The sequence below is a fragment of the Chelonia mydas genome, chromosome 14, assembly GCF_015237465.2.
Source record: "Chelonia mydas isolate rCheMyd1 chromosome 14, rCheMyd1.pri.v2, whole genome shotgun sequence".
In the NCBI taxonomy this organism is placed as follows: domain Eukaryota; kingdom Metazoa; phylum Chordata; order Testudines; family Cheloniidae; genus Chelonia; species Chelonia mydas.
In genome coordinates, this window is record NC_051254.2 from 17,425,951 (window position 1) to 17,445,053 (window position 19,103).

At 47.7% G+C, this 19,103-nt stretch overlaps 1 protein-coding gene across 8 annotated transcripts in view; it reads left to right on the plus strand.

The window, feature by feature from the left end:
• SEC14L1 (SEC14 like lipid binding 1) overlaps positions 1 to 14,755 on the plus strand; it is a 109,053-nt gene extending 94,298 nt beyond the window's left edge. For 7 of the 8 annotated variants that reach the window (XM_037914580.2, XM_037914587.2, XM_037914581.2 and 4 more), the window contains one exon: positions 14,695 to 14,755. In XM_037914580.2, coding sequence (XP_037770508.1) covers positions 14,695 to 14,740 — 46 coding nt within the window. In that variant the 3' untranslated portion in view covers positions 14,741 to 14,755. Of the gene's footprint in view, positions 1 to 13,730; positions 13,789 to 14,694 lie in introns of those variants that run through there. The other variant, XM_043527593.1, reaches the window with a different exon arrangement.
• Positions 14,756 to 19,103: the final 4,348 nt, after the last annotated feature.

The following is a 19,103-nucleotide window of genomic DNA, read 5'->3' on the forward strand; positions in this document are numbered from 1 at the left end:
GATGTAGTAGATGTGGCTCACAAAAGGCTTTCTTTGAGACAGAGTTCATTCAAGAAACAAAACTAAGTACAAATGGGCATGTATACATGAATGCGGCTCATTTGTCACAAACTGAAATTGTTTGCTACCTGAACAAGTTCAGTAATAGGGGTTTCTTCCATTCACCCTACCCTGCACTTTTTTGTCACAAGAGTGACCTATGAAGACTGTCATTCATCAGTTGTAACAAGTCTTTTGCAAAAGCTGAGGTAAATTTTAAATAAAGATTCTAAAGCAAAGAATATCTCTTGCCTGCCACCTGGAGGTAAACCCGGTGGTAAACTTAGAGCTGGTCTAAGTTTTACCAAAAGTTTGGTTAGGGATGTGATTTGTTTTTTCATTAAAATGGTTATTCCAATGTAAAGGTAACTTACATCAGTATAGTTGTTCCCCTTGAGTGCGAAATTGCGGGGCAGGGGTCTGTGATACTGTTCGTTAATCTCACAAACACTGGTGCAAGACTATGCCTTACACAGCTGCTACCCATCCTGGTGCATGAAACCACAAGGGCGTGATCCTGTCTACTTTGATCTTGTATTTCCCTTTGAGTGTTCACATTCAAAAAACAGGAAAAAGAGACTTCGCTCCCCTCCACCCCCACTGCCTGTCTTCCCAAAGCAAAGGTTGCTTTAATAATCCTGCTGTAACTGAAGTTTCATCATATGGATTCCCCTTAATCCTTTTCCCAATTGTAAACCAACATGATCATAAAAATTATGACTGTCTTGGTCAGCATGATAGGCTGCCTGTTTTCCCACTTACACCAGTCACAGCTCAGGCTGAACCACAAGCTTAGTTACTTAGCGTAACTAAGGTGCGGGGAGCTTGAACACCCTTTAACTGAAACAGCTTCCCTTGCTCCTGCTACACAGCTAGCTGTTCACTGACTGTAGATATGGCCACACACCATTTTGGAGCAAACCTTGCAGGCCAGGGTGAGAGATGCAGGGTTTGTGCAAGCCTGCAGCTGTATGGACAGAGCTCTGAAGTTGCCACGTGGGCTGGAGCTCAGGTGCAGAATGGTGTGTAGCCAGACCCTGTGAGACAGCCAGCGGTGCTGTGCACCTGGCCCTCCAGTGACTTCAGCAGCTTTGAAAGTTGGGCCTATGCGGTATAGTGGACTCCTGATGCTGGACCATACCTGGCTACCCTTTTCCAGATGGGACCAATGTATGGACCTGGTTTATGGAAAATGCTGGAGAAGGGGTTTGACAGACTCTGGCTCGCTGCCCTAGAACCCATCTCCCATAACAGGGGTGCTCAAAAGTCCCCCAGCAAGAGCCTCTTAAAATGGAGCATATGCCAGGCTCATTGCTTAACAGGGTGCTATGGCCCACAATAATTACAGGGCTCGGGGAGGATGGCTGATTTATGTCAAGATGGAGACTTGGCTGTTTACTAATGTGCTAATAACATACTTGGTGCTGTACAAGACTGGGTGGTCTGAGCCCTGCAGTTGACGTGGGTTGCTCATTGATCTTAGGGGGGCAGCCTTGAGCTCCATTTGGTGCAGCAGCCCTATCCTTCAAAAGACATACAAGGGAGCGAGGGAGCTGTTGGATATAACCTGCCTCCTTGGGGGGGCGGTGTATGCTTGACTGTGCTTGGAGCTTGAAGGAACAGCTCACTGTGCTCCCTGTTGCAACTGTGGTGTCACCTGCTGGTGCACAGCACAATCACGTCTGCATTTAAAGGCACTATTGCCAAAGCATTGGCTTTTGTCTGCGTGTAATGTTCCACATTAAAATCAGGCCACAGGCACTAGTTGACCAGGTTCCAGCAACCAGCTGTATCACATTCCCAAACACCAGCTCATGGGTTTGTCCTCAATGCACTCTTAGTTGGACTTTTTCTTGTTTGCAGCTACTAAAGTAAAATTCTTCCACTGAGCCCTTTCAAATAACTTTGTGCTGCCACTTTGAGGCCTGCATTTGCTGTAAGTATGGCAAGGTCTTGGTTATGGAAAGAAGGGCTCTTACAATAGCCCCCAGCAAACGGTTCAGAGTAATACCTCCCCACTAGCTGTGAGATAAAGTGACTGCCATGCAGGTCTCCTAACCCTGCATCGTTAAGACAGGTTCTAAATCCTGAAGCAAAGGGATTCATATCCCTCCCTTTCAAATTTGTTAAGATTAGCTTAGTTACAACAGTTAATCTTAACTATCCATTACATTTGTTAGATTTTGCTAATCACAACATCCTGTGGCAATGAATTAACAGTATTTCCTTTTATCAGTTTAAAATATGCCACCTTTAGAGTTCAGTAAATGCTTCCTTGTTCTTGTGTTATGAACCAAGTAAGATGTTTTCATCAGCAAGCTGTAAGGCCAATGAGGCATGGCCCAAGGAAAGTCAAACAGCTGGGGGTTCCCACTCATTGTTTGCACATTAGGTGTGTATAGTAAATAGTTGCACCCCCCCCCCCCCCCGGCAATGCACAATCACTTCCCACATACAGTGTTCACACTCTTACGCCTAGCAGCTCTTACAAGTGTATTATACAAAGGTCTGGCTTACCTTTAAACCCAACAGTGCTTTAGGGATATTTGTTCTAGTGCTATTATGCACAAGTGTAGGTTGGACGTAATATTGGCTTAATATTACCCATGGGCTCATTGATAGCAGACTCACCACACTTTGTTTCAGTAGGGCTACTACTTACATAGGTCTAACCTGGCCTTGTCTGACCCACAGGGGCTGGAGTTTCTTCAGGATGCTATAGGAAAGCAGTAGAATAATGTTATGAAACCAAGCTGCAGCTGTTCTGAGCAATAAACAAACTCCCTCAGTCAAACATTGCTAGCAACCATATTTGACCACTGTTTTGGGCAGACCAACAAGCATCAGTTAACGAAAGTTCAGTAACAAAGTGGCAATTTCAACAGGTTTGTGCACTGGGCCAGGTTGTCTGAGACTGGTGAAAGGACCAGACCCTCCCAGTGTCTAGGGGGTAACTAAGCCACACACCTGCTAGCATTAGAATAAATTTGATGAGGCTGTAATGTTGCAAGGACATCCCTCGTCTACCCCTTAAGCATTCCAAAACACCCCCACTGTCAGCTCAGCCCTTGCCCATGCACGACTGCGCCCATCCTTTCTCTCGGCAGTGTTTTATAAAGGATGGGTGTGACCGAGAGATATTTGGAGCAGAAGGTTGTCCAGGGGTTAGGCTCTAATCTAGGACTTGGGCTAGCTGGGTTCAAGGCTACAGGCATCCTGTGTGAACTCGGGCAAGTTCCTTTAGCTCAGAGCCTCGCACGCATGTAAGTGCCTGATGGACACTGCTTCGGGACTTTTCCTCACCGGAGATTGCAAGCTGCTCTGCGATGACAGTGCCGCAGGCGTTACAAATACCTTTGATAAGAATTGTTACCCATATCAAGTTCTAGCAGCTCTTGCCCAAACTGGAATTTGCAACAAAGATGAAGGCCAGAAAGGGGCACATGTGAAACCAATCAGAAAAAAAAAAACATTTATTTTCTCAGTGGGTTAGATTTGATTTAGTCTTTTAATCCTCTGTGCACATTTTGGCTTGAGACCAGCAGCCTAACTCTGACCGACCCACTTCTGTGAGAAAAAAAAATCCCAGAGGAATTTAATTTAAGCCTCCACTCATACCGATGTCCCTTTGTTTGGGCACGGACCTCTTGCTTGCTGTACTCTACAGCTAGGTAACTGGATATTATTCAGTTCATTGCTTCCATTTGCAAAACGGGCTGAGAGAAGCCATCTTGCCCCTTCCCGAGTCTGCTATGCCTCTTTGCTTTAACTTAACCAACTCTCTCGCCATAATTACGGAGCCTTTTTTTTCCCCCATCATGAAGGGCGGCTACAGGTGCTCAGTGAAGTAGATTAATGTTACTAGTGAAGAGATTCCCCATTTAGAAGTAACTGCAGCCTCGTCCTAGAGGAGATGGCTAACCGCCATTATTACTTAGACCTAGGGCAAGTGTAATGAAGGCCTGTGCTACTGCAGTCGCAGGTTTACCCGATGGAGCTGTTCCAGTGACTAATTACCCTCCCTGTTAAACATGTGCAACTTCTTTCCACTTTGAACTTTGCTGACTGCAGACTCCAGCCCTGGGATCTTGTTCGGTCTTTGTCTGCTAAGGCAGTGCCCCCCCCCCCCCGGTATCAGAGACTTCGTTCCCTGACTGCAATCACATTGCCACTTCGTCTTCTCTCTGATCAGCTAAATCAAGTTCCTTCCGTTTTATTTCAAGCTCTTGTCTCCATGGGAACTCCATGTCAGGCTGCAAGCACTCTGTGCTGGAGATTTTCATCAGCAACGACAGTGCCTGCATCCTACCCATCCTCCTGCTCTGGTAGGAAGGTAGATAGGGAGCGGCGGATCCACCCCCGCTCCAGTTCCTTCTCAACTGCCTGCAACCTGAGACAGAGCATCGAAGTGTCTGTTACAGGCACAGGGCTTGCTGCTTTTTTCTCTTATTGTTCTTGTGATTTTTTTTATTTTTTCTTTAATTTTTTTCACTATTAAATCAGTTTTGTGCTTTGGATGGAATTCCCCCCTTCCCTTCATCTTTGTGCTTAGGTTGAGCCTTTCTTCTATTCTGGGCTGCCATCTACAGCCTCTCCTAATGGGTTATGCCCTATATCTTAGGCTTCAAACCCTGGCAGACCTACCACAGGTCTTCTCCCCTCAGGGACAGGCATTCAAGCTGCATCCCCTGCATCACGTTCCCTCCAAGTGTAAGGTCTGCTCATGTTTCAAAAGCAGATCTCAAAAACTTAGGGAGGAGGGACAGACTAAATCTATTGGTGATGGAGCATTTTCTAAGATCCCTGTGGTCCAAGTCCCTGTACATCAGCTTTGGCTGCTCAGAGAGTCCCAGTGATTGTTCCTGCTTCAGTAAGCAAAGAGCCATGGGCCTGCAGAGTTGTCCAAACTGTCTAAAAAGAAGAGATCCCATTCTCCAGAATGAGAATCCAAGGAAGACTAGGTGTAAGGAAACCTCATGTCCCGGTGTGGGTACCTCTGAGGCATCTACTTCCCTCTGGTACCGAGACCTGGGCACCAGTTAAAAAGATCATGCCAGTGCTGCCAGGTACATCCAGTAACCAACCTTGAGTGGCATTGACATGGGCACTGGACTTGCGCCTCCAAAGCACAAGGACTCTTCTAAGAACAAGGCCAAATCATCATTGGTATCATCTTCTGGAGAACATGGAGGAAAGCACCCAGCCACTCCTCAGTGCCATCTCCAGTACCCGCGACGTGCTGACTCCTGAGGACCCCAGACTTCCTGCTACCATCCAGGCTCCTCTCCACATGAATCTTTGGATCCTGAAAGATCCTGAGTTACCTTTGCTGAAGGTTACCAAGAGACATCCCCATCCTCCCACCCACTAGTGCTGCCTTACTTCCAGAATCCACTTACCCTTCAGTCTTACCCCACTCTGCTAAGATAACATCCTCCAGTACTGATATGGTCAGTGGGCCTGCACAGACCTTTTGAACAAGCTCCTCTGACAGATACCAACTTATCCTCCGGAAATGACTTATCCGCCTGCGAAATCTCAACCTCAGCAGGTTACCAGCCCCTCACCAGCCCCTGGTACCAACATGACCACAGGTATCAGCACTGCATGTCCCTTCTATGGACATGGAAGATGACACTTCATCTGACTCTGAGATTTCGATACAAGGCTCCTCCACCTTCCCATTGCAGCCTCCCTCCCTTGAAATGGACCCCGAGAGGAAGAAACTCCCAGCAGGAGATACACCTGGCAACGACAACCATGGTGTTTTGCCCCCTTTCCCTATGCCATGCCACAGTAGGCTTATTGGAACTTGTGTGCCCTCTATGGTGCCCTCTAAAGGGCTTATATAAGAAAGCACATCAAGAGCAGCAACCACTGACTCTGGGTCCTATTCCATAGGAGCAACCTAGAGAGGCACAAGCACCAGCAGGGGAAGAATGTCTGAGAGGAGACATAGATCAATGGCCGCACCAAACCTGACAACATTTCCGCTTCTCTAGGCTGTTTTTCCTCATAGTGGGTTTCCTATTATTGAGCTGGACTTCTGGGGAGCAGTCTTGTTCTAGGCCAGAGAGCCAACTATAGCCAGGCCTTGAGGTGAAATGATGAGCAGCTGGGGTGCGCGATGGATTCCAACGCCTGGGTGAGGAGATCTGCTGTCAGAATGAGCCAGTTGCAGGGACATGTGGAACCAGCTCTGGGATCCAAGCCTGCCTTGGCCACAGTGGTGCTGTGAGGATGGCTACAAATTTCTCCTGTTTCAACTTGTTCAGGACTTTGAGTAGTAATATCGTCAGGGGATAAACCCATAGCAATATACATGGCCAAGGGATAACAAGGGCATCTCCTAACAAGCTGCAACCTTGTATCACACCCCACACCCCAACCACCATCCTATGCCAATGATTTCAAGGCCTTCCAAGACCTTATGAAGGGGATCACAGAAGCTTTGCAAAGGAGGAGACACAGAAACCTCAACATTCCTTGCTGGACATTCTCTGTACCTCGCCCCAGGGAAAAATTGCCTTGTCCAGCAATGATGGGAACTCCACTATCAGCCCATGGGACTGGTTGAACCTCCACAGAAAGAAATCCAGTGAAGTTAATGCGGATCCTAGTCAGTCACTGATCCTGGGGTGCTTTTGACTGTGAAATGACAGTTAACTATACCCCGAAAGGGAGGACAAGATTAATCCACTGTCCTGGGCGGAAGTGGGTACAGGTCCTAGCCTGGGACAGCAGGAAGTATTACAGATCAAGACGGAGCACAGTGGTAGACTGCTAGGAGAGAGGCTTACATAGAACCTGCCCCTTCTATTTCTGGCCCTAGCTACCAGGACTCACTTTCATAAGCATCAAGTTCACTCAGACTTAAAATACATGGAGAAAGCAAACAAACGATTGCATTTTGTACCAGCAGGATTTTTTTTAAGGACGTGTGGCTTCATTGCTAGATAAAATAAACACCCAGAAGTTACAAAAGCAAGGGTCATTATGAGAGGACGATCCGATGCTTTTTCTTGCACTGGTTCCATGCTGATCGTCTGATGTGCACATGCATAGATGCTACATACTCCAACCGCTTTTTTGAGGGACTTTTTGAATGTATTTCAGCAGAGATGCCTTTTTCAGTTGTCCCGTTGCCACCCCACCCCCCCCATTACTGGTCACATCTTGGAACTGCTGCTTCAACACCACCAGTACAGTGATCTTAACCAAACAGCCCTAGCTTTAAAAATGTGTCGGATTAACAGAAAGCAATCAAACAACATTTTAGTGATGCTTTAGACCAATATTTTCTTGACACCTCTGGCTCACGGGCTGTGTAGTGTAAGGTTCATGCTGCTTTATTAAGAGAATGCAGAGATACGTGTACTGTGTTCCGAAGCGGAACCTAATGCATTACGTACAAATATATACCCCTCACACATTTCTTACCATGTGCGTCTCTGGGTAGCACAGTCACAGCCATAGGAAGTATTCAGAAGCAGCCATCCCCCTCAGCTGAATGACTGGGGCCAGGGTTTAGTTTTTCCAGACAGACTATTATACATGAAACATTGACACTTTCAGTAGCAGTGCTGGTGAAAGTACAGGCCGCAGCCACTCGAGGAGGACAGAATCTCACTCACACAAAGGAAATATCTGAAACAAGACAAGCCACGTTCTTACTGTACACAAATATCTCAGGTGCTTATATAGTCTCCATTGCCTTAGTATCTGAGCAATGTATTTATCTTCACAACACTCCACAAGGCAGGGAAGTACTATTATTCATAGTTTAAGGGGGTAATCGAAGCACAGAGAGGGTAAGTGATTTGCTTAAGGTCACACAGGAAGTCTGTGGCAGAAAATGGATGTGAACCCAGGTCACCCCAATGCTCAGCTAACGCTCGAACCATTGGATAATCCTCCTCTGTATACAAAACACTTATTAGACCTGGGTCGGGAACATCTGCTGCTATATCAGTTACCAAACAACAAGCAGGTGACAGCTGTTTGGGAAGGAGGCAACATAAAGATGAGAAAAAGGTCTGAAGAATCTAAGGCTCTGGTTCAGCAAAGCACGTAAGCAGGCGCTTATCTTTAAACATATGCTGAAACCCTCGACTCCAATGCCAGTGTTTAACGTTAAGTATGCGCTTAATTGCCTAGCTGAAGTAGGACCTAAGTCAGGAGGAAACGATATGAGAATGTCAGCTGAATCCCACAGGAAACATGGAGACCATGCAAGTGAGCATTCATTTCCAGCAGGAGCCCAGATTCAAGAATACTTGGGGAATATGATGTAAACCCAATTCTCATCGTTTGCTTGGGTTTAGTTTTATCCTGGGTGCTTTTAATGCCTCAAGGAGCCATTGATGGGGCCAAAGTACCAAGCAATGTGATTTTCTTATATTATTTTCACCATCCGAAGCCCTACGGCTTGACAACATCTTGTCAATATCTCCTTGAGGTGTTAAACTGAGCCCTGAAACACACATAAAACCCAGTCCCTGCCCTTGCCCCTAACTCTGAGGTACCCTAACAGATGTTTGCAAGTCATGAAAGGAGTTAATGAAGTGGAGAAGGGGATATTGTGTACGCTGGCAAGGACATCAGCAAACCAAGGCCCTACCTAAGGGAGGACAAAAACAAGAGTCAACTGCTTCACAGAATAAACATAGGGGTGTAGGCCTGGACTGCCTTCTAGTGAAGTCAATGGGAGTTTTGCTATTAACCTCAGTGGGAGCTAGAGCAGGCCATAAATTACAAGGGAAGGCAGTTGAAGCAGGGAGTGTAAAGAAGTTCTAGTGAGACCCGGGTTTATTTTATGGAAAAGGAGGGGTTTCAGAGCTGCGAGGGAAGGAGCAGCACTCCATTAACTCCAGAGCTGGTGTATTCAAGTGCAGCTTCACTCCATGTGACCCCAAGGGTCCGCTGGTGAAGGAGTCTCTCAAGAGCTGCAGCTAGAGATGGAGAACCCCATTTAGGACACCTGGGGGAGATTTTCAACGGCACAAAGGGAATTTAGGCACCCAACTCCTACTGAGGGTCAATGGGAGTTGGGACCTGAACAGTTAAGCACTGTTACACCTTTGGAAATCGCCCATTAGTCTATTCTGGCACCAGCCTGCCAATGCTGAACTGTGCTTGACAGCATGAGAACAGTTTGCCAGCTCTGCTCTTTCCCTAGTTCAAGAGCGGGCAAAGCAAAGTCGATATTTCCAAGCATTCAGGAATTAGCCAGACTCCCAAAAATCATGAGCTTTTAAAAAATAATACATTCTGGGTTCTCTTTATCTTCTGGCTTCTGAGCCTTTGGGGTGCCCTTGGGTTCCATTTCCAAACTTCTCTCTACAACCCAAGGGATAGAAGCTTCCTTCTATTTTATTTTATTTTTAATGAAAGCTGAGATTCTCACATATTCACATGGCTCCAGGAGCTGGGGCTTTAGGAAACCATTTTGAGACTCAATAAGATCATGAGAGATGGCAACAACCCTACTACTCCCAGAGTAAGCAATAAAATTGCCCTCCTTAGTACAGTAGGGTAAAGCACCTGTCAGATGAGTGGCCTGCATTAGACCTCCTGGTTTGGACAGGCTGAGAAATGGCAGCCAGCTCTTCAAAGCCTGCAAACATCACCGTGTTCCTTCCCCAGCACGGAAGCAGCCACAGCACAGCAGGACTTCTGCTGCACTGGGGCTTTAGGCAGACACGTCAGTAGCAAAATTCCACTCTAAACTTTTCATCCACAGGAAAATGGGAGAGGCAATGACCAATAGGAAGTGTTATGGGTCTTCTCATATATTTCAGGTTCGTCCTTAGAAGCAGCTTCATACATAGAACACCACGTTTTCCCCTCCAAAGACACAGGATATAGAATGATAATGAATACTACCAGCAGAAAAATAGAGCCTAGCTGACAGAACTGAGATCTAGGGGAGAAGACCTAGAACCTGTTTCTCTTCTGCTTACACTGGGGTGTGTAAGTCAGGAATAACTCCAGTGATGTAAATTGAGTGACAAACAGCATAGTGAGCAGGAAATTGGGTGCCTGGATTCACAGGACAATTGGCTGGTGTTCGAAGCACACACTAGATGGAGCTCGCATTCTAGGTATTGGAGGCAGGGCTGCCTTGCTAACTTGCTGGCCATTCTGGGTAACCTTCACAGAGCTTCCTGAGTGTCTGGCTGCCCACAGTCTCTCATGGAACAATGCGAGTTGTCAAGGTTTTCTGCTTAATGTTCCCTTCTGGTTCCTTCATTTTGTTCCAGGACCTGCACTTCAGGTCCTGTTTTTGCATTCTTTGTTCCCCATAAATTAGGTGATCCTTGTTGTTTTGTAGCCCTTCCCCTTCTTATTTTGTTGAGGAGTTGGTTTCTTGTGTTTCTTTCCGTCCCATTGCATCCATTCCCTACAGGGACCATACAGGCTGACTGCCTCGCAGCTGGCATTATCCTGTGGAAAGGGGCAGGACTGGAATAAGAGTTGAAAAGGTGAGCTGATTTTCTAGAGCAGCAGTTCTCAAACTTTAACAACCTGAGGACCCCCACCATTTTGATTTAAATTTTTTCGCAGACCCACAAGCTGGCTTCTAATTTTCCCCAGGGGTGCTCAACCCCCACTCAGCCCCAGGCCCCACCCCCACTCCATCCCTTTCTCCAATATAGGGTTGCCAACCCTCCTGGTTTCACCGGGAGTCTCCCGGAACCAGGCTGTATCTCCTGGAGGCTACTGAAGCCAAACCGGGAGATTTTAGGGGCTAAAAGTCTGGTGGCGCAGTGGAGCTGAGTCAGGCTCCCTGCCTGCCCTGGTCCCGGCCCCACGCTGCTCCCAGAAGCAGCCGGCATGTCCCTGCGGCCCCTGGGAGTGGTAGAGGGTCTTCGTGCGCTGCCCCCACCCCGAGCATTGACTCCACAGCTCCCATTGGCCAAGAACTGAGGCCATTAGGAGCTGTGGGGGTGGTGCCTGCAGGCAGGAGCTGAGCACGGAGCCACCTGCCTACCCCACAGGAGCCGCAGGGATGTGCCAGTTGCTTCCGGGAATAGCGCGGGGCCAGGGCCAGCAGGGAGCCTGCCTTAGCCCTGCTGTGCCGAGGTAAGTGCCACCTGGCCAGAGCCCTCACCCCCTCCCGCACCCCAACCCCCTGCCCCAGCCCAGTGAAAGCAAGTGAGAGTGGGAGAGAGCGAGTGATGGAGGGAGGAGGGATGGAATGAGCGGGGCCTTGGAGAAAGGGTGGGGGCAGGGCAAGGGTGTTTGGGTTTGTGTGATTAGACTGTTGGTAGCCCTGTCCCCAAGGCCCCACCCCACCCCACCCCACCTCTTCCCACTGCCACTCCACCCCCCCGCCTCTTTCCGCCCTCTCCCCCGTCCCCGCTCCTCCCGCTCCCTCCCAGCACTTCCTGTGCGCGGCTGAACAGCAGCCCTGCACATGACTCGCGGACCCCCTGGATCCGCAGACCTCAGTTTGAGAACTGCTGTTCTAGAGGACACGAATCAGTCAGAGCTTGTCTACCCTCCACCGCAGTGCAGCCTACAGGGGTGTGAATTTAGAGCACACTAAAATGTTGCGGTGTAACTGCGGTATGTCGATGCTGCCAGCATGAACTAAAAGGTACCTAGTTCGCATTAATGTAGTCCTGTCTGAAGAACATGGTGCTAACCCAAACTAAGTACCTTTTAGTCCGTGCTAGCAGCATCCACGCAGGACAATTAAAGCACAACCTTTTGGTGCTCTCCGCAATTCACACCCCTGTAGTCTGCACTGTGGCACCATGGAGACATAGCATCGGTGTCTCACCAGGTCTACACTCCACTCCAGGGCCCTCTGTGCATGCCTCATCGGGATTAGTGAGGTGGGTGGGGGTGGCATGTTTAAAACCGCAGGAGTTATCTTTGTTATGGCATGAAGGTAATTCACAGCTCACGTAAAGTACAGACTGAGCTGGCCCTGGCTCCGCGGCGCTTCATTAAAAAGGGAGGCATTTCTCTTCACACCACAGAAAACCACAAAACTGTCCTCCCTTCCCACCAGGCTCAGCATAGGGGCCAGAGCCTGAACGGGCCTGGAAAATAACTCTGGCCTCTGGAGGCACCACTTCTAAACTAGGGGTAGGGCTGAGAGCGGGATGTTCCTATGGCCAGCACCTATGCTGTGCCTCTTTTGGGGATAAACAGAGGGCTCCCTTCTCCAAGGCTCACTCTTGGCACTGTGGGAATTTATACATTACTATATAAATGTATTTAAAGCAAGAGCCAATCCCTCCCAACAGACCAGCCTTCCAAGCCAGCAACATGTACCTCATCCATCCCCTGCCCTTCTGAACCAGGCAGCTCCTGGAAGATCCTTCTCTCCCCTGATGTAGATTTGCTTGAGATCCACACACTTTTGTTTAAACCGCTCCAGAAATTAATTTAGCTTTGCAGTATTAAGACTTACTAAACCTATTGTCCCAGTCCTCCTCCAGGGACCCAGCTTATTCCATCTTCAATAACCTCCACTGCTCTCCACAGCAATCAATCAGTCTTCATTATAAATCCTGCCCTGAGAAGGGGCCCTTTATGGGGTGGGTGTGGGTGTGTGGGGGGGGGGAAACTAGCTTCCCTGGAGGGTCAGGGACGCTCACAAAGCGCAAGTGTGCCTGGCAGAGCATGCTCTCACAGACAGACTGCAGCCACAGGCTAACAGCTGATGAGTGCTGCAGCCCTGGGTTCATCCTGCCGATGTGCGTCCTGCCAACAGCCATCGGAGTGCTCTCAAAAACAAAAACAAGGAGTCCGGTGGCACCTTAAAGACTAACAGATGTATTTGGGCATAAGCTTTTGTGGGTAAAAAACCAAATACATCTGTTAGTCTTTAAGGTGCCACCGGACTCCTTGTTGTTTTTAGAAAAGGAGTACTTGTGGCACCTTAGAGACTAACCAATTTATTTGAGCATGAGCTTTCGTGAGCTACAGCTCACTTCATCGGAAGCTTATGCTCAAATAAATTGGTTAGTCTCTAAGGTGCCACAAGTACTCCTTTTCTTTTTGCGAATACAGACTAACACGGCTGTTACTCTGAAACTTGTTGTTTTTGTGGATACAGACTAACACGGCTACCCCCTGATACTTGACACCTCTCAAAAACAGCTTCAAGTGCAGGGGAATTGATGAGGAGCCAATTAAGGCTGCTGCCCCTCCCCTGGCTGTGTTGTGCTTGGCTAGATCGATTTCTGGTCTGCAGTCTGATACCAGTGTAAATACCATTTTGCTTGGCAGAGTCCTGGGGTACCTGACTCATTCCATGGAAAGAGAAGAATGACATTGCTGTAGCTGTGGTCTGTAGGCCAGATCTGTAATGCCAGGGGCTGTTTACAGTGAATCTCCCACTGACGCTGGATACAATTAGGATGCACCCCACCGCCCCTGCCCCGCTCCCTGCTATTTCTGTTCAAAGTCCATTTGGCCAGTTGCCCACACTATCGCAGTGTATTTGCTAGCAGGTGAACATCTGTGCTTCATTGCAGTCGCATGAAGCTATGGATGCATCAGTCAACTTTGCCCGTGAATATACAGAAAACAACCCCTCAAGCTTTCAAATTATGATAGCAGGGGACTCTAGACTTTGATCCCCAATGTCTGGGGCTTCCCTGTAGCAAGCACAGACCACAGGAAAAACAAAGCAAAAAGATAATGAATGTCTTTCATTGTGTGTGTTTCAGAGACTTCCTCCTTCCTGGTCTACAGCACAGGCCTGTACCTTGAATGCTGAAATCAAAGCAGCAGAAAGCAGCTTCAGCGTGACAGATTCTGCCCACAGGCGCACAGCTTAATTGAAGCTGAGCAGAGCCCTGTCTGGGGAGCCGGCTCTGAGCCCAAACCCTAGAGCCCACGTTCTGTGGTTGGAGGGTGAAGAGAAGGGAGCTGAATGTTTATGGAGCATCAAGTGCAGCTGGCAGGACAAAAAGAGACAGCAGCCATTCTCGGTGCGCCAGGACAGAACAGGCCAAATGCATCCCTACCATAACTGAGCAGAAACGAACCTTGCCTGGTTCTGTGCAAGCTCACTGACAATGCATCAACAGCTACTTTGCCTCACCCTTAAACCAAACGAGGATCCTAGGAATGCAGGGTGGTTTGTAAGAATTAGAAACATTCAGATCAGCAGCAGGACACACAGATTTCCAGAGCTGTCCTGTTTTTGCCAAATTGAACCAATCAATAACCAAATGCTAATAAAATCCCCTGCCCCTCCAAGAAAATGATACCCAAAGGCTGTGTCTGCATCCGCGCGTTGCACCAGTTTAACTTAAATTAGCTTTTAGATCCATTTAGTGTTAAACCCTGTGTGGACACTCATTTTGGTTAGGTTAAAGCTGTTCCTAAATCAACTCATACTAAGCCAAAATAAACCTGGTTTAATCAGAAGTAAGTGTCCACACAGCCATTTTCACTAGTTTAAAAATCACACCTTAAGCTGGTGCAAATTTCTTGTGTAGGCAAGCCCAAATAGTTGATCATTCCAGGGAGAAAATAAGATGAGCAAAGTAGCTTGGCTCAAATAACATGGCCTCCAGTCCCTCCCTGAACAGTCCCCTAAAGCTCAAACTGAACTGGAGATTTGAAGCAGTTCACGTCACTTTGATCCCATTAGGTTTCATTTGTGTGTCTGTTTTTTACTTCCAGGTTCCAGTCGAGACCAGAAGCGCTGATACCCCATGAGGAAGGCTGAGGATACCCCAAGATCAGCCTGACTGGAAGGCTGTTCTGGAAGTCTCATAGGAAAGCCTATCTGCAAGATCTCCAGGGCCGAGTTTCAGGCTCAGAGCTGCACCCAGAATCCAAAGCACCGATCTCAATGGAATCAGACGGGAACTTGAAATCTCCAGGACGTTCAGTCATGGCTGGCAGTTGTGCTGGCACCACGGTACAAAGTTCAGATACAAATATGCCCATGAACTCAAAGGATTTGCAGTCTGTTTTTAAGCCCATACCTAGTAAGTCCCTTTTTTCTATACAATGTATAGAATCCACTGCAGGGCCTAATGACAATGCATATGACATCAGCACCATGAACTGAACACTTCACGTCCCGAACTGCAGCACTGGTAAGGCAGCTTTTAATGAAACACATTACGGCTGATCCTCTGGCCATTGCAGAACAAGGGGGTGGCCAATATCTCCAGCGGGGTCTGAACTGAGGCAAGAGGCAGCAGCACAATCTGAACACACAAGCAAGTAACACACAGACATTCTGCTTTCCCTGTCCATGCAAGCATAGCACACAGAGCTAGGAGCCAAGAATCCTTTATGCAATCACCCAAGGGGCTATCAGAGCCCTGGTGGTTTCCAGGAAAGGAAAAAGAACGACAATATTTAAACAAGATAATGGGCACAAAAGGAAAGGATTAGAAAAAACTCAATTGTGCGTGTGTGTGTGTGTGTGTGTGTTAGTGATAAGGCCCAGGTCGTCCCTGATGGGTGAGACTGTAATAATTGCATAACACACAATGGCAACACTTTCCCTTCATTCTGCCCCAGAGACCCCAGATTTTAAACAGCCATCAGCGATCAGACTACATGGCAACTGCTGTCTGCAATCAGAGCCTGAAAACCCCTGAGGGGAGGGGGCAAATTGCATAAGCAGTGGAAAGAAGGTTGGTGTACAGCGTCGAACTCAAGAACCATTGTCTGTCATGCTGACCAATAATGTCTCATTGCTTCCTTGTACTCCACCATCTGTCCATCTATTGTCTCTTGTCTTATACTTAGCTTATAATTTTTTTTAGGCAGGGATCTTTGTTCTGTATTTGTACAGCGCCTAGCACAATGGGGTCCTGGTCTGTGACAAGGGCTCCTAGGTGCTATGGTAATACAAACAATAAAAATAATCATTAAAGTTTCCAAGTCACAACAATACTCTCTTGGAATCCTATACCCACTGTCCAGATCATAAAGTAGCCTTCTCCCTGTGTCCTACAGTGACAGCAAAGAAGGGATAGAAGAGATTGGGCAAGTTTCAAATTTTAGAACTTTTAATACATTCCCCCCCAAGATGCTCCTTGCTCAGACACACCCCAGCTCCTCATTCCCCTGTGAGCATAAGAGAAATTCTACAAGGCCTTTGAATCCTGGAACTCAAGGCTGAGGTTTTTCAAAGCGGACTAAAGAAGTTAGCCACAGTCTGTGGCTAGAGTCTTCTACGAATTCACAGCATCTATAACATAGACATTGCGGTCTAGTTGTTAGACCTCTGCTCATGCCCATCACCTCAACTCATGCTGCCAAGTTATGCAACGCACAGTCACAAGTAGTTCAGTGGCCGATCTGAGCAACAGAAGCCAGGCGCTCTGGCTCCCAGTTTCCTGCCTCCAACTTCGTGATGACAAGCCCCATCACCAAGTCATTTTCCCTTCTGACGGGATAGTTACTAAATTACCAGTGAAAATATCAACCAGATACACAATATGATAGAAGCAAGCGGAGGCTTCTAATTAAAGGGTTGAAACATTCTGGTTCCCATAATGCTATATTGACTATTGTCTTAGTGATCACTGGAGACTGAAATCAGGATCTTAAAAGCAATAGCATAAGACGCTACAGCTTGAGCTAAAGCACTAAGCTAACTGGAGTTATAACTCAAGTCCCATCCACACACAAAACCCAGTAAGTCCAATGTAATGGTGTGTTTAACAGAAGTTGGCTGGCCCACTGGGGACATAGGCTATAGTTGTAGTGAGTACAACTCGTTAGACACCTAGCTTCTCTCAAGTGCCATTAGTCTTCCAATGCTTCCCCATCATTCCACCATGTGCTCAGAAAAGATGAACAAGTTTTCAGACAATTGGGAAAGAATTCATAGAGAGGCCCAGCTTACTGTAGTGCTAAGAACCATTGGTTATGCCTCCCAGAAATCTTAGGCCCACACACGAGTGAGCATAGAGCCAGTGCGGACACAGCAGCTCAGGTATCATTTTGCCATGTGGACACACTCAGGCCAGATCTACACTAAAAAGTTAGATCAACCCAGCTACATCAGTCGGGGTGTGAAAAATCCACCCGGCTGAGTGACATGGTTAAACTGATCTAGCCCCCTGATGTAGACAGCGCTAGGTCGATGGAAGAATTCTTCCATCAGCCTAGCTACTGTACTGCCTCTTGGGGAGGTGTATTACCTACGCTAACGGGAGAACCTCTCCTGTCACTGTAGTGAGTGACAACACTGAAGCACTACGGTGGCACAGCCGTTTAAGTGTAGACATAGCCTCACTCAAGCACAGCTAAATCCAGAGCAGTAATTTGAGTGTAGATAACTCCAGTTAACTCTGCAGTGAAAACAGACTCAATCTACTAGCTCCCAGCAGGAACAGACTCATATCTTCTGTGGATCAGGTATAGGCACGACACTGGCTATGGGTTACAGTGACACAGCTGAAACGCCTTACAACTGCGGAGCATATGCAGTAAATAGAGCTGGCACTCTCATTCAGCATCAGCAATGATTCTTCCAGACTAGACACCGTGCACCCGATCACCTTGGATGCTAAACACCCCAGCCCATTGCATGTCTGTCAAAGAGTCACACCCTGATTCTAACTTCATGCAAAGTGTTTTTGTTTCAGGCAAAGAACCCTGATCAGTAATGACCAGATAGACAAGAACAAATGAAGCTAGTGCCTCTCCTAGGAGACTGCGTGGCTCCAGGCACCGGTAATTGCAACCCTTCTAGGTTAGGGTTCAAATCCAACTGAGGTCAGTAGTAACCAAAAGTCAGTGGTTACCTTCTGATTGCTCTGAGACAGCCTACATGAGAGGAGTTGGTAATAAGCTGACAGCCCTAGTGAACAGGTGCCATCAACAGCGTCTGTGGTCCCCCCACCCTGTGCAGAGAGAGTCCCCTGCTTGCCACAAGAGGAGGGAACACTGGCTGCTACAATAAAAGCAGCCTTGTCATCTTTGGAAGAGAAAAGAAAAACTTAACCCCCTTGCCTTTTGTTCCAGGGAAAGCAAAAGAGGCACCGTTTTCATTTGGGGCTAATTAGGCCACTTGGTCCCTTTTCTAGTTATCTCCTACCGAGGGTCAAGTGGCCTCTATTGCTGACTCTAGGCCTCAGTAGCCTGAGGTACACAGGCTGCAGGGAAATCCAGGCCTCCCTTGACTTAAGCCTGTGCCTTTTATTGCCCTTTTCTAATTAGTCACAGGTTTCGTCCTTGTCCCAGTGCTCTCTGTTACCCTCTTCCTAACCCAGCTGTGGGTGTCCTCCGCCCATCAAACCTTCATTTCCCCATCCCAAAATGTTCATTATGAAATGAGCCATTACCACTGCAGTTATCCCACTGCCCAAAGCAGCCTCTCTCTCTCCAGAGGGCTGGGGATAACCAGCTCATAAAAGTGAAGCGCCTCATATTGACAGCCAGTGCAACATGTCACCAATGCTCCTGGCTTTGACAGAGCTGGGAGAGTTACATACTTCTGGAAACGATAAAGCAGCATGTGAGCTAGGCTCCCAGGTGACTGAAACAAATACACTGCATAGGCAGCCTGGGAGGCCTGCCCATCCCCATTGCTTTGTCGAGTGTGATGCAAAATGGCACTTCATATTGCAACCCCCAGTGGAGTTGTGACTTGCTCTTGAAGCATCGTGCCCTTGGAGAGTAGTATCTTTCTGGAGAAGGCTGTTTTAAAAGCAGGTGAATCACATACAAAAGGTGGATGGAGTTTAGGGTTCGCTACAGTCTAAAGTTATTAGCGAGAGAGAGAGAGGAAGAGGGGAGAGGAGAGCAGTAGAGCATCTAGCGTGCACCCTAGTCCTGAGACCAACACTGGATCATTCTCCATGCTGTGCTCTCTTCATTTGTCCAGTCCAGTTTTAAAACAGCTGGAACTATGAGGTTTCCACCACTTCCTGTGGGAGACTGCTCCACAGTTTGATAGATCATTTGATTGAGAAGCTTATAATCTAAGGCCTCAGTCCCACAATGTGCTCCATGCAGGAAGACCCTCGCGCCCTTGTCTCCATTGACCTGCAAGAATGGAAAACTGAAAACCGAAAACGGTTTTAGGTGAACAGTCTAAATGTTCTGTAGAACCCTCT